This window comes from Tauraco erythrolophus, chromosome 5, assembly GCF_009769465.1.
Source record: "Tauraco erythrolophus isolate bTauEry1 chromosome 5, bTauEry1.pri, whole genome shotgun sequence".
Lineage (NCBI taxonomy): Eukaryota > Metazoa > Chordata > Aves > Musophagiformes > Musophagidae > Tauraco > Tauraco erythrolophus.
Window position 1 is genome coordinate 32819485 of NC_141469.1, and position 14923 is coordinate 32834407.

Consider the following 14923-nt stretch of genomic DNA (forward strand, 5'->3'; position numbering starts at 1 on the left):
TTTCTGGCTTCTCATCATGAAATGTTTTCAAACTTGATCATAATTGCATATAGATACTTTCGAAGCATCGATACTTTTTGTTTTCAAAAGAGAATAGGCTCCATCCCCTCTTTATATTGTGCTTATAAAAATTCATCAATAGTGAGCTGGTAAGAGTGTCACTAAGCCGTAAAACTTGCACTTTATTCTACAGAAATAAGACCTTTTTTTTTTTTTTAAACAAAGAAAAAAAAAGCAGTATTTCAAGTTTTGAAAAATAGTTTGTTTTTTGATGGCAATTGGAAGATACTGAACTTTCTGTGAAATGATTCGGCATCGACTGTTGCAGTGGATGGAGACTCACCCTTCAGCATACATGTAGGTTGGATCAGTTCATTTTACTGCGATTCAGTGCAAAGTATTCTTCAAGCTGTGTAGCAGAGTGAACTTGCTGTGCTTTTTGCGCACGGTGCTACGCGAGCTGTGTTGCTTCCACAGCTCTCCCTCAGCAGCATCAGAAGCTGCAGAGACCTGTTTTCGCAGCAGTTTCTGTTTGCTGAAGGACAGAAACAGCTCTTTCTTTGCTGCTTTGTAACCAAGTCGGCAATGACTGGGTAAAGGATGGTGAGCAATAGAGAGGGGAAAGTGTTTTGGCTTCTGTGAAGCCTGCAGGGAAAAAAAATAATCTGCATTGTGAAAAAGGGAGGTGCAGTCCTGTTCCTATCCCAGCGATTTACTCTGGGTTTAGCCAATTTGTTCTCCAAGCCATCAGTCCCCTTTCCAATACACGAGCAACATTACTACCTTCATACTAATTTAGTCCAAAGTAAGAGCTACAGATTTTACTCCTCATGGAGTATTCACGTGCAAGCAAGGATTGCTTTAAATAGCTCAATGCATCGCTGTTGTTCCAGTGATACACAGTCCAACTCCATATGAGCAATCAGGGGAGAGATTTTTGGCTGCCTGTGGGAGAGAGACATACTTACAGCATCTCCTTCTGAAATCAGCGCTGTGCCCTCCTGCACCAGGGGGGCCAGGGACCGCCTGGATTGGGGGGACGCCTAAAGGGGTTTACCAGCTACCCCAGCCTGTATTTTTAATTTTGTGGCCAGGCAGTTTGCAAATTTTCCTTCTTTAAGCCTTTTTCCCCTGGTGCCCAGCACCACCCCGCAGCGCCTGACACGAAGACAAGCCGTCGGCTGGCACGTCCTACGTCCCGTCCCTCCGGGTCCCCGCCAGCGGTGGCCTACCCCGTGGACGTGACAATATGTAGGCTTCTGCAGGACGCTATTTTTACCGGGTGGCGAGGTGTTTGGCTCGCCTCCCGCCTGTGCGGGGGTGCTGCAGGAGTCATCTGAGCCCGGGGTGCGTCGGTGCCGGAGCGGCTGCCGTGGCTCCCGCGCTCCCACAGCTCCCACGGGGCTCCTCGCCGCCGGCCGGCCGTGCAGTAGCCCTGCTTCTGGTGGCCTTTCCCCTCTCGGAGGGAATTAATGCGGGAATGCCGGAAGATACAGGTATGGTGTGATGACTCCACGTTTTGGTGAGCCTAGACCTGAAATGAGTTGTTTTTCAGCTGGAGCTGCAGTAAGGAAATCAGTGATACTGTCATGAGAATAATGATTCTGTGTTTAGGTGGAAATGCAGCAGGGCGGAGAAAGATGGTTAAACATTGATTTCAAATAATGCTTCATATTCTTTTTGATTATATGAGTGATGGTTTGGAAATTATAATGATACTGATGCTTAGCTGACAGCTCAGTTTGAAAACTTTCATCATTTTATTTAATTTAAATTGACTTTAGAGTTTATATTAGCTTGTAATGAAAAAAATACCTATTGCTTTATGCAGATATATATCTCCTTTCTCATTGTAATCGTGCTAAACCAGTGCAAAAATAGCCTTTACATTGCTGCAGAAATGGTTCCTAAAATTCAGCAGAGATTTTTACTAACTGCCTTTGGATTTGGTAAATATTTTATTGTAATAACGAGGGCAGGAGGTTAGCTTATGTTAGGCTCATTTGTGACACGAATTTTGCACTGAGCAGATGGTGAGATTTGGAGCTCTCGTGTGCTGGGTGCTTGTGCTGTGTTGCATGTCTTCTGTATGGTTCTATTCACGTTCTTCTGGATAACACCTCTCCTTCGTCTCTGACCCCATAAACTCTGTAATTAGCAGTAAAAGCACAGATTGCTTCAGTTGTGCTGTCTGCCTGCTCTCACATATCGGATATGGGTTTCTGGTTTGATTATGATCCATAGGTAGTGCTGGAAAAGGCAAGCAATCCTTTTCTCAGTGCCAATGGAAAGGCACTATGAAAGCTGTTGTTTATGAGGAGTAGAAGCAGGTATACATTGCACAAAGGAATGTGATTCTTGAACCGTGTTACTTTGTATTTTTGGACTACATGAATGAATTCAATTAAGTAGAGACCTGTTGATGTAAAAAGTTATTGAATTTTTCTGAATTGCCTATCTTACAGTATAGGAACTAGAGAGAGGAGCAGTACTTGTGCTTTACTACAAGAGGTACAGTGGAGGTCTTGGGAAGAGCAGTGAGTGTTTCTGGGGGGCAGCTGGACCGACTTGGTGCAGGAAACCCCGTTGGGGAAGCGAGCGAGCTCATGGTGTGCAGGTCTGGGACAGGTCAACCCTCTCCATGGCCACCTGTGGGGCTCGAGGGACTGCGTAATGTGGACATTCAAGGCAAAACTTCTTTAGCTTTCCCTCTATCCTTGTGGTCTTCTGCTTTGTTGTGAGATGCATGGAATAAAAAGGTACTGCATTATAACGACAAGGCACCTTAAAAGGTGTGCAAACATGTTTGAAACTGCTTTTGACACAAGCTGCTAATTGAGAAATACGGTGAAACAGGTTACTACGAGATACTTCACGTGCTGTTGCAGAACATCTGTTTCTAACATATCTGCTGCTCGGGCACGTTTGGTGCCCGTCCCTTTGGGTACGTGTGCTCCCTCCAGTCCTGGTGCCTGGAGCAGCAGGGTGCATGGCTGGGCAGGGCTGGGGCCAGGGAATTGCTCTTCCCCCCTGCTGAGCATGGTCGGAAGGATGGATGGGGAAAGCTGCTGGACTCCTTGTTTCACAATCACTTTTTTTCTCATCCTTTCCATGGAAAAGACCATCGAGGTCTCAGGCCCCCACAAGGCTCCATAATGGAATACCAGTTCTTAGGAAAAAGAAAAGAAACCAAAGCCCCTTATCTAAAGTAAATTTATAGCTCTAGAGTTATCTATATCTGTAGTACATTTACACAGAACATGTAGTTCTCTGAACACTGTATGTATTACCATATTAGTTATTACTGTGTTATCCTTACCCTCATGCCAGCGCTGGAAGAACTCCTCGTCACTGAGTTTTACACGCAGGCACAAGGCAGGGAGGGATGAGACCAGCTTTAGGCACTTCAAACCAGGAATAATGCTCATGGAATATTCAGAGGCCCTTAAATGCTTGTTTTTTTTGCTTTCATCTGGGTGTTTTCAAATCTAACCCCGAGTGTTTTGACCGAGGTGACACAAGCAGAGTTTGGCAAAAAAACAACTCGAACTCCAATCTGTGATTCTGGTCGGGTGCTGCTGCGCTCAGCTGCTTCCCTTGTAATCCTGCTCAGAGAAGATTGCAAATTTAATTCCCCTTCAGGTTGCTGTGAACCACATCCTCCCCAGATCGCTGGATACAGCATTTCAGCAATCAATACTTTGTCCCGTTTTTCAAATACTTTGTGAGTAATTGGCATTTAGGTCTCGTATCTGTTTATTTTGATTTTCAGTCACCACCTCTAGCTATAGAGATGAAAGGTCTCGGTGTCAACACAGAGATAATTTTCTGCTAATTCCTTCACGCAGAATAATATCCGTTACCAGAGCTGTGCATTTTTGGTTCAGAGTTGGAATGTGGCCTGTGTCTTTTATGAACTAAACAGCTGATATAGATAATTTTAGATATTAATGTCGTTTTGCTCCAGCAAAATGTTTCCATCTCATGAAGCGAATGTAATGGGTTGTGAAGAGAGATGTTCCTGGTGAATTTATAGAGGAGCCAGCAGTGCTGAGAGTTGCTAAAGAAAATTGATGGAGCTTTTCTGTTGATGGAGTGTTGTTGTTGAAGTCAAATGATATTATATTTGTATGAGCCTGAAATGAAAGGCTTCCACTTTTTTAACCCAACCTGGAGAACAGGATGAAAAATCCAAAACAAAACACAAAAAGAACAGAGGAGGGAACCACCTCTCAGTCCCTTTGGTTTTCCTTTTGCCATTATATTTAGACTCTGGTTCTGCACTATCTATCCAGAAACCTTGGAGAGGAATTAGCACTTTCTGTATTGAGACGTAATCTGGAGAATTATCAAAACTTGTTATTTAGGACTAAAATATTTATTTGCATAAATGTTGTCTATCTGTTCAAATTACACTTTCGTTTAGTTCACAGTACTCTTTAAAATGTCTGTGTGAAATATCACAGGACAGAAAGCACCTGTCAGTCCTCGTGTTCAGCTCTGGGGCCCCCAGCGTAAGACAGATGTGGACCTGCCTGAGCAGGTCCAGAGGAGGGCCATGAAGATGATCAGAGGGCTGGAGCACCTCCCCTGTGAGGACAGGCTGAGAGAGTTGGGATTGTAGCCTGGAGAAGAGAAGGCTCCAGAAAAACCTTGTAGCAGCCTTCCAGTACTTACAGGGGGCCTACAAGAAAGTTCGGGAGGGACTCTTGGTCTAGTGATGGGATGAGGGGTAACAATTTTAAATTGAAAGAGCATAGATGTAGATTAGATATTAGGAAGAAATTCTTTACTGGAAGGGTGGTGAGTCACTGGAACAGGTTGCCCAGAGAAGTTGTGGCTGCCCCATCCCTGGAAATGTTCAAGGCCAGGTTGGATGAGGCTTTGAGCAACCTGATCTAGTAGAAGGTGTTGCTGCCTAGGGCAGTGGAGTTGGAACTAGATGATCTTTAAGGTCCCTTTCAACCCAAACCATTCTATGATTCTAATATTAAATTGTGTCATTTGGCCCTTTGTCATTTCAGGCTTCTGTAGTCCCCAAAAGCAGTAAACCTAATAAACTGACAAGAGGAAATGGGTATAAGCTTAGTCAGGAGAGGTTCAGGTTGGATGTTAGAAAGAATTTCTTCTCTGAAAGAGTTGTCAGCCACTGGAATAGGCTGCTCGGGGAGGTGGTTGAGTCCCCATCCCTGGATGTGTTTAAGAAAAGGGTGGATGAACTGTTTAGGGATATGGTTTAGTGGGGGATTAGGGACGGTTGGACTGGCTGATCTCTAAGGTCTTTTCCAACCTAGAAATTCTATGAAAACTTTTTTCAGAACTGAGTTAAATAATGTGGAGTAAATGGGATACGTGGCCTTTTTTGAGTCCGTACATTGAACAAAGCAGGTGAAACTCTTGAAGCTTCTTATTGGAGGTTTGATCCAAGATTGAATGTATATTCTTAAGCACGAGCCTTCTTAACTTTTCAGTACTTAATTTCTAAGCTCAGTAACAGCTTCTACGTGTCTTTATGCTAAGTTAAAACAAAAGGCACCAAACAAAAGCCTTAGGACTGTGTCGAATTCTACAGTTTCTGGCCATGTGTTTCTTCCTCAGATCTGTAATCTACCATGAAGATTTTTCTCTTTTGACTACCAGAAGCCTGATAACAAAGGGGTTTGTCATCTTCTGCGTGAACTGGTCCTAGACGAGTTTGTCAAGGGTTTGATTTCCCTCAGCAGTTTGCTCACAGCAGAGAGATGACGAGAGCGTGGTGACATTTTCTGTCCCAGGCTCTGGAGCGGAGCATGACCAGGGTCTCGTGAATCTTCTTCTTCTGCCACCACCGTTAGCTTGTCTTGAGCTGTTTCCAAAACACTCTTGGTCAGCCAAATCTCACCCTCAATCCTGGCACCTCATCCTGGTCCCCATAGCTGTTAAATACTGCTTAGTCTAGCAATGCTGAAGGAGCTGTGTTTATTCAGAGGGGGATTTTTTTTTTTACCACATATTGTGAATTTTCATGGATCCAGTGTACATTTTACAAAGTCCATCTCTGTCAGGCTTCAGCCTTTACTCCAAAGTACTTCCAAAACCAAAGTGATACGCTTTCTTTTTAACATTGAAAACCAGTATATTTTGTCTTATCCTTTTTTTCCATCTTTATAAAAAGCTTAAACAGTTTGTCTGAAGCTTTCGCTGAAGAATTGAGCTCAAGAGCACTAAACATGAAGAATGTCAATATAAACTGTGTAAGTTTGGCAAAGTTATAAGCACTTTGAAAGCATCGTTCTACAGTTGCCATAAGGTTAATAACGAGCGCTACCACTGTCCTCTCTTCCCTGAGATACTTAAAGCAAGTGTGTATGTCTCAAGCAAACAGTATAGAAGTAAATCTGAGGCACGTATCTTACTTGACAATTTGTTTGACAAACCGTTGCTAATTCAATAAGCCCTACTTTGTCCAGAACTACAGCATTATGTACTGGATAGCCTGTTGGAGAGAGGTTGAGTCTTGACATCAGAAATACGTGAGCACTGGACGTTTGGCAAGGTTATTGGCAGTGCCGTCCCCAGCAGAAAGGTCTTGTGCGCTGATGAAATTTGCTAATTCCTTTCTTGCCAGTTTTTGTCCTTGTCAAAAAGTACGTGCAGTCAGATCTTTTTAAGGTTTAAGGATTGATAGAGATACCTCTGGTAGAGCAAAATGCAGTCTGGGAGAAGGGAAGTTTGGAGAATCAGGCATTCATTTGTATTTCTGTTGAGAAAAAGTCATTTAAAGTTAAGAAGGAAAATTTTTGTTTCATTAAATCCTACAGATCGAGGTATACTGTAAGCATTTAATTTTTAATGAGCTCTTTAGGCAGTTGTGATCCTATGAGCAGTCTCAGATCATTACATTCTATCAGTAATTCGCTATTTTACTCATTAAATATGTTGATTGTATCTTCCGCTGCTTCAAAGACATAAAGGCATAAAAGCAGAATGCTGAAAATTGCCATGTAAACGTATTTCCTTAAAAATTATTTGAAACATAAGCTGAAATTTTAAATTGACTAATATAGTTAGTTTGCCAAAATTGTGCCAGTAGTTGCAATTTCAACATAAAGCACACTATATTTTAAAATATTCAAACTTAAACTAATATATCATTAATTACATCATTTTGTTGTGCTAGATGAATGAATAAGTATTTAAAACTGTCTTCAGAAGCATAATTTTATAATGAGCCGAAAGGCAATGTATTCCCACTGGAGTTTTGTGTGAAATATTGATTAGCTTAGTTCTGAACTGAGAGGAAAGCAAGAGAGTTATTCATCTACTATGCATATTTTAAATATGATTTGTATTACTTCAAGATTAATGAAAGAATTCCAACAGAAATACTACATCTTTTCCTTTCTAATGTATTTTATAGCTAAATTGTGGGTTTTTTAAAAGTTGTAACTCTTGATCCAGAGACCTGAAGAGAGGCGGATGCACTAAATAGTCCTGCCCTTAGCTCAGGACACTGAGCATCACATGCAATGTGGAAAGCAAAACTTTCTGGCTTCTGTCACTTTGCAACAATTTTCAGTTGTCAACAATTTTCACAATTGTTTCACAATGCACAAAACAAATTGCAATAATTTTCCATTTTCTGTTGCTTTGCAATGACTGTGGCATTGAACTCCCAGGTGAAAGAAAACAAACAGAAAAATAAAGTTTTCGCTGGAGGTGTTTCTTTAGGGAAGGGGGGTATGTTTGGCATGGAAGGCCGCCCTCGGGACTCTCTGATGGCGCATCTGGGTCCCTCCATCACATACCCGACACTGTGGCTGGGGCTCCTTGTCCAGGTTACTGCCCGGCCCATGGGACACACATGGCATGGGGTTGCAGATGTCTGTGTGCCTCCTCACCGGCCAGATGCTGATGCCTCTGGAGAGATGCTGCTCGGAAAGCCTTAGACATGGGAAGAGTCAAGTGTTTTTTAAAAAAAAAAGTCAAATATTTAATCATTCCAATCAGAATTTTGTATTTCAAATGTAAGTTTTTAGGCCAAAATGTTCTGGATGTGGTCTGCTCTTTCTTAAGTCAAGTCTGCTGTGAATAAAATGCTACAGATTTGATGCTTGTTTGTAATTCTGGAAGGAGCGAACTTTCTTTATCCATAGTTATAAACTTCTAGCAGCTACTTTGCTAAGTAGCTCAGGAGAATACTCTGTTTTGGTTTCTTACAGGGTTGATTCTTTTTCAGGGTGGACAGTTTGTTTTGGGCAGGTTACAGTACAGAGAAATTCTCATGTCAAAAGTTAAGTATTGCAAAGTTCAGAGTTTCCTTTTGAGGAATAAGGCAGACGTTCATCTTAGCTTGAACTATACATGCCATTTGCCCTGTGTAAGTTTGAGCACCTTTCTATAAACTTCTAATTACCTGTCATGCTGTGTTGTTTTTATTGGAGATGTACTTAATTATAGTCAGGGCTTCAGTAATAGCTCCCAGAGTTCACATTGCCTTGGGCAGGTCTTTTTTGACAATCCCAGAATGCATAATTTTAACAGACAAGGCAGAACACAAATGAGTGGTGAATAATGCTACGGGCAGCTCAATCTCTTGTGTCTCCTTGGGAAAAAAAACAAAAGAAAACAAAACACTTTACTTATAGGAGTAGAAAGTGCCAGTTTAGGCAAAACTTAGAGAAACTCACCTGGAAGACCTGGTGGGGAGGCTCAGCCTCTCACTGAAATACTGAGTCAAAGTTGGTGGATGTGGAAAGGCCTTTTAGGTGTCACCACTGGGTTCTGGCGATAGGGATGAGGGTGAGAATAAAGGAAGAAGAGCAGCAAGGTTGGATATTAGAAAACAAGAGCTGGATGACGTTTGCTTACTGATTTCAGTATTGTCTGTTATCATGTGTGTTCATAGTGACAGTACCATCACTGCCTCTGTATATCATCCCTACCTATGGTGAAGGTATAGACATTACTGTTGTTTTGTTGTTGTTGGGTGGTGTTTTTTTTAAATTAGAATAAATTTTGTGAGTTTTCTCTTTTTTTTTTTCTTTCAGAAGCCTTTTTTTCTGAAATAGCAACTCTGATACTACGATAGGAATAGAAACTAAAGATCTTGGCCAATTTGAGTTTAACCCAGCCCTTTATAAATGTGTTCATTGTGTTGCAGTAGTCCCATACAAAAAGTTACTTCCCAATTATTTTTTTGAATGTTCATGAAAGACAAGGCTTATATAGCACTGGTGTTATCCCTCAACTAAACACTGAGGGCAAACACATCTGATTCCCATTCATACATAGTGTAGTGGCCTATGAGAGATTGTTCCATCTTGGCTGATTGGTTGGTAAGTTTATTTTGAAGCTAAAATTTAAAAAAAATCAAAGACTTTGAAATAAGCAATCCAACCTTAGAGTAAGCATGCCACTTTACAGAAGAAAAGTGTCATTTAGAATGTAATTTACATAAAACGTTTGATATATTTTCCTATAATTAGTCCTTCTTCAGACAGGAAAAAAGCCAAGTCTATTGAGTTATAGTATAGCCTCTTCATAATTAACTGCCTTGATGTTACCTCTCTAGATTCCTACGTACACTGTGATAAAAAAATTGATACAAGTACGGCAGCAGAATTGCAAGAATAAGGTCATATCTCACCTGTTTCACTTAACACATCAGGATGCCAATTTATATTGTTATTATCAACAGCACAATAAATGCAGTTTCTAATTTACATCACAAGATGGCAGCAAATTTTTAATTCACTTAATATTTTACTAAACTAATCTCTTGAAATCATGGTTTTCTTACAAAATGTCAGCAACCTTTGTTTAATGATCAGATGTATGTAGTATTCACAGAGATGTCAATGTTTCAGAAGTATTAAGTCAAAACATCTAAAGAAGTCTATTTCAATCTTAAAATCAATTAAAAAGGCAATTACCTTGAACTTTAAGTATCAGTAGCTTACAGTGTAATAGTTACTAAATCCCATTAAAAGTATTTTGGATAAAAACAATAGCTTTTATGTATAGTCTTTGATTTCTTGAAGAGAAAATGCAACAAAGCATTTTTTGAAATTCAGGTGGAGGCTCCTAAGATTTATTCGTGTGGATTCTTTCCCCTTTAAGCAATTCTGATTTATGTTTTAAATGTTTGCAGGCATGAGCTTTGGAAGTTATGAAATTAGAAGCTTGGCTCAGCTCCTTTAGCAGATCCTTTCTCCTGTGCTGGCCAGTACCAAAAGTTAAAACTGTTTGATCCGCTTGACCTGTTTTGTCTCAGATGTTAATTGTCTTTATTTGTAGGTTTTAAAGAAAATGGTTTTATTTCATTGATGCATCTGATGGCCTTTAAAATTCTCTACCTTTTGTTTTGCCTTGCAGTTTCACAACCACAGGCTGTACATAGCCAACTGGAGAAGCCATCAAGTACTGCAATTCTCTGCAATAACTGTGGAAACCCATGCAAAGGAGAAGTTTTGAGAGTTCAGAACAAATATTTCCATATTAAGTGCTTTGTTTGCAAAGGTAAGTGTTTGTGACAGCTCTTCCTATGAGTAGGGCTTTGGAACTGGGCATGTGACTTCATGGTCCTGGAAGCTTCACAAACATATTTTACGATGCAATCCATGCCTAAAAGGATTTACTATAAACTCTGTGACTGCTTACTGTAAGTCTGTAAATATTCTGAAATCTAAAAGTGAAGTATGTTTTGAATTGATATAAGCCCATCAGTTTACTATAAAGCTGGGACCTGAAGAAGAACAGGTTGAAAGAACTGGTAGTGAAACATGGTGCAGGGTTAGCAGAGAATCAACATTTACAACGAAATTCAGAAGGTATCCCTCTCCCAGCTTGCTAATGCATGCTGTGGGATGGGCCATGGCCACATCTGTTCTGACTTCCTTATATTGGACTGTGATGTTTGAATCCCTGATGTATGACCCTCTGCGCTTTTCCATTTTTGGGGGGGGGAAACTGCTCGGTTTGCTCCAGGTTATGGCCTGGTGATCTAATATTGACATATTGTGAATGGCAGAAGGACGGTCAAGGAAACAGGGAATTAACCGATTCAACACCCCCCTTCTGTAGATTCTTGGTTGTTTGAAAGGTTATCTAGAACTTGCAAAGATCCAATTTGTTTTGAATATACAGATGAGTAAATGTTAACTGATGTTTATTGGACAACCTGCTTACTTCATTATTAAGCAGTACTTCAAATGACATTTATTAATCCTTATAGCACAGCCTAGAAACATGAGCATGCCTCTGATCCCAGCTGTGTTAATGTGACTGTTTCTATTTCTATTTAGAGGAAACTATCAGGAAGAAAACTGTCATTATCTGTCAGCTACACTGATATTTTTATAAGTCCCATGGGATTAAGTATATAGTATTCAACACCTGAATTGGTCTTTAATGAGTTAGATAGACAGGATTAAATGTTCAGCTCAATTTTGTTCTTTGCAAAGTTACACAGCAAGAAGAATAAATGTCATGCACTATCTCGCATAGCGAAAACATTGTGGTCACCTATTCAGAACCAGAATGGTATTTAAAGCAGAACACAGCCCGTACATAGAGCTTTCAAACTCTTTCAAAGGCTCCTGTTCTTATGGCAAATTTTAATATCAAATTAGTTTTTCAGACCTAACTAAGGAAGAGAGCACCTAACTTGTTATTCAGGAGTCTTGTCTCCTGCATGAAGTCTCAGTGACATGCTGGTATGTGCTCCATATAATTGTCTGGATGAAATCCAGGCCCTCTTTTATACAGATCTGCTATGAGAAAACATTGACAAGTCCTACAGAAGGAATGAGACACAGTTATACATCCACATTTTCATAGGGCATCTCTTTTTAGATGTTGCCAGATCACCCAGAAATGCAGCAAGTGGAGTCTGAAACTATTCAGTGATCCAAAATTTAGGCAGTGCAGAGGCTTTTTTTTTTTTCCCATCCCTATGCAGAAGATGAGAATGTACTGTAGAAGCTATATTACCCCTACCTGTCTGTAAGAGATAAGGAGGAATTTGTTCACTTCAGGCAGATCTTGGAATAAATGAGAAAGAAAAAACAAACAAAGCCACTATGTTGAAAAGGAAGAAGCAGGATAGCCTCTGTCAGCTGGCACAGGAGATAGTGTCAGAGATGCGTGGTTAAACTGCTGCTTGGTGTCAGGGCTCTTGGAGTACTTCTGTTCCTCCTTACTCATAATTTTGCCAAGTGCTAAGTTTGCACACATGCTTGGGTTCGTTTTCTCCTCATTATTTAAATGCCATAATTCCTTTTATCACTTTTCAAGGGTTTCCATCAACTTGCTGACATCCTTCTGGTAGCTGTTTTTGTTTTGTTTCTGGGTTTTATTTGTTGCTTGAGAAGCATAAGTTGCTTTCTAGTGTGGATTTACCATGTTCTTACGTGAGAACAGCTTAAGAACAGAACAGAACACTGAAAATACATTTCACCAGATAACATAAAGGGGGAAAAAAATCAGGTTAGGCAAATGTGATTTGGGTTTTTAATCATGTGCTTAAATCAATGGATGAGAAATACAGTTAATGTGTTAAGATTTAGCAATAAAATGATACTCAGTTCTCCTGGTCGGTTGACCACTTACCTTCTTTCAGCCTTGGAGGAGAGGTTGGTGCTGCAACCCCTTTCCTGAACCCCTTTTCTTGTCATGCTGCTAGGCTGTTGTGCACGGGCAGGGTGATGATCCTGGAAATATATTTACCTTACAGTTGACTCCTCCCTGCGGTGCGTTTATTTTGCTGGTACTCAGCGATGCCATTTGCCCCATCTCACCTCATCTGCCAAAGATAGCACCACGGAAGAGGCGATGTGTCCAGCATCCAGCACAGCTGCCCAACAGTCCCAGGACAGATAATCCCACGTGTGGGCTGACTGTGTTGCCCTGCTAAGCTGCCTGCTGCCTGCCCGCTCTGGGTGACTGCCTCTGTGTTAAACCATCTCATAGCCTTCAGCAGGAAAACCTTAGATACTTGTAAGACTGCCAAAAGTTGTGTTCCTTCTCAGTCTTTACGGATGTACGATGGTGGAGACCACAAAGTGACAAAAGGCTCATGAAGATTGCGAGTGACCATGTCCTGAGAGGATGTCTAGAAGTATTTGAGGTCTGTTTGAATGACTCAATCAGTGACACTGGAAAAAGCCAGGCTTACCTTTTTGAACATATGTGAAATGTGAAACCATTTCTTTGATAGCGTTGGATAAATTATGAGGTTTCAGGGGGGCAGAGACATTTAATTGTTTCCTTTTTTTTAGAGTAGAAAGATAGTTTTTGTATATTGCCATACTGCCATTTCATTATTCCTGTGGGGACTGTGAGCTTCTGAATGGTAACAGTAAAGTATGTAGGTGCCTTTTGTGTTTAAATTAAGTTATATAACCAAGGAAGGTTAGTATAAAGTCATTCATTTCCATCCAGTTCTTCTTACATTGCCCAGATAATTATTCTAAATAATCGTAAGAAAAGTTTTAAAAATCAAAGAGTTCTTATTGTTCAAGATTGAGATACACAACCAGATGAAAAATTTTAATAGAAATACTGTGAGCATGTGCTAGTTTTGTTCATTATCATAATTTAATAGAACTTATGGAGGTAAATAGGGATTATAAATAAGGTTTATACTCACATATATTTGTATATATTATTTCCTGTTAAGGTGCACATCTAATCCGCTAGTAAAAGGCTGTAGGGAACATGCCATCTGTTTTCACTTCAAGTTTTTACTCAGTCTTTACTTTAAAATATCTTCCATTTTTTTCAGGTTTAATGAAAGTGCAGTTATAATAGAAGTAGATTCCCTTGAAATAATAAGGCAAACATTTTACTTGTTAGACTTCAAGAGTGCAAACTCCCATGGTTGTGAATTCTCTCATTGTTTCTTACCACTGTAATGAAAGCACCAAGGAAAATGATAAAATGTTCATGACTCCAACTACCAAATTAAAACAAATTGCATTGTCTAGTTCATTCTGAGGGTGTCTACCAGGTCAGGACTGCTTCTCATACAGGGTATGGTAGTAGGCAAATACTAACTTGGAGCTTGATTACACCAGTGTAATTTAGTGAGCCAGTAGAGAGACAGACTAACACAGAATTGTAGATAGGAGAGATGTAGGTGCTGCAATTATATTATCCTGGGTAGCCTCTTTGATCTTTATGAAAGATAGAATTTACCTCGTTTTAAGAGTGTTTCTCAAGTATTTCTTTTTCCTGGATGTGATAACATCCTGGCATTTCCAAAGTAGCAGTAACTGATGTCAAACACAGTATTTAGGAAATAGTGGAAGTGTGACTCAAAGCCCAGTATTTGTAAGGGATCTGGATAATTTGGTTACTATAGCTTTATATAAAATCAGAAAACATGCTTTGCCGTATTTTATACAGTCACTCTAGCAGACCAAATAGTGGACAGTCCATAATGCATTTGCAAATCTATTTGTATGCAAAAATCCTGCAGTCTCCACCCTAGTTAAATGGGAGAAATCCATGCAATCCTGCAAAAAGCTGTTCTTTGTACAAGATTAGTCATATGTGAGGAGAACCGTAACTCCTATCTTTGTCATTTACTGGTTTGAAGTAAAGCTTGATGAAATAAGCTTGCTATCCGAGCCACAGATGTAAAGACGTGACCATTGTGCTGTAGCAGCTTCGCTATGTATGTGTCTGTCTTGTTTTATCCCTAATCAAAATTCCCCGGCTTGCTGTCTTGCAATGGATGCAGCACATGCAGTCATCCGTGTTGGCACAGCTCGCAGTTTCAAGTATACTTTTTTCCCCATGAATTTTCATCTGTTTAATTAACCAGTTAGAACATATCACATCTTCAGCTAGAGTTGGGTATGTGTTGCTGTGGGTCAGCATTTCTGACTCTTGTGGCACTACGGTTTCCCGGGAATTGTGAAAAAGCGCTGGGCTGGAT

General features: G+C 40.3%; 1 protein-coding gene across 1 annotated transcript in view; it reads left to right on the forward strand.

Annotated features, from left to right (window-relative positions):
• Nucleotides 1-1480: 1480 nt before the first annotated feature.
• The window catches only part of ABLIM2 (actin binding LIM protein family member 2), a 115237-nt gene continuing 101794 nt past the window's right edge, over nt 1481-14923 (forward strand). The window contains exons 1-2 of the mRNA XM_086612043.1: nt 1481-1496; nt 10357-10500. Coding sequence (XP_086468169.1) covers nt 1481-1496; nt 10357-10500 — 160 coding nt within the window. The remainder of the gene's footprint in view (nt 1497-10356; nt 10501-14923) is intronic.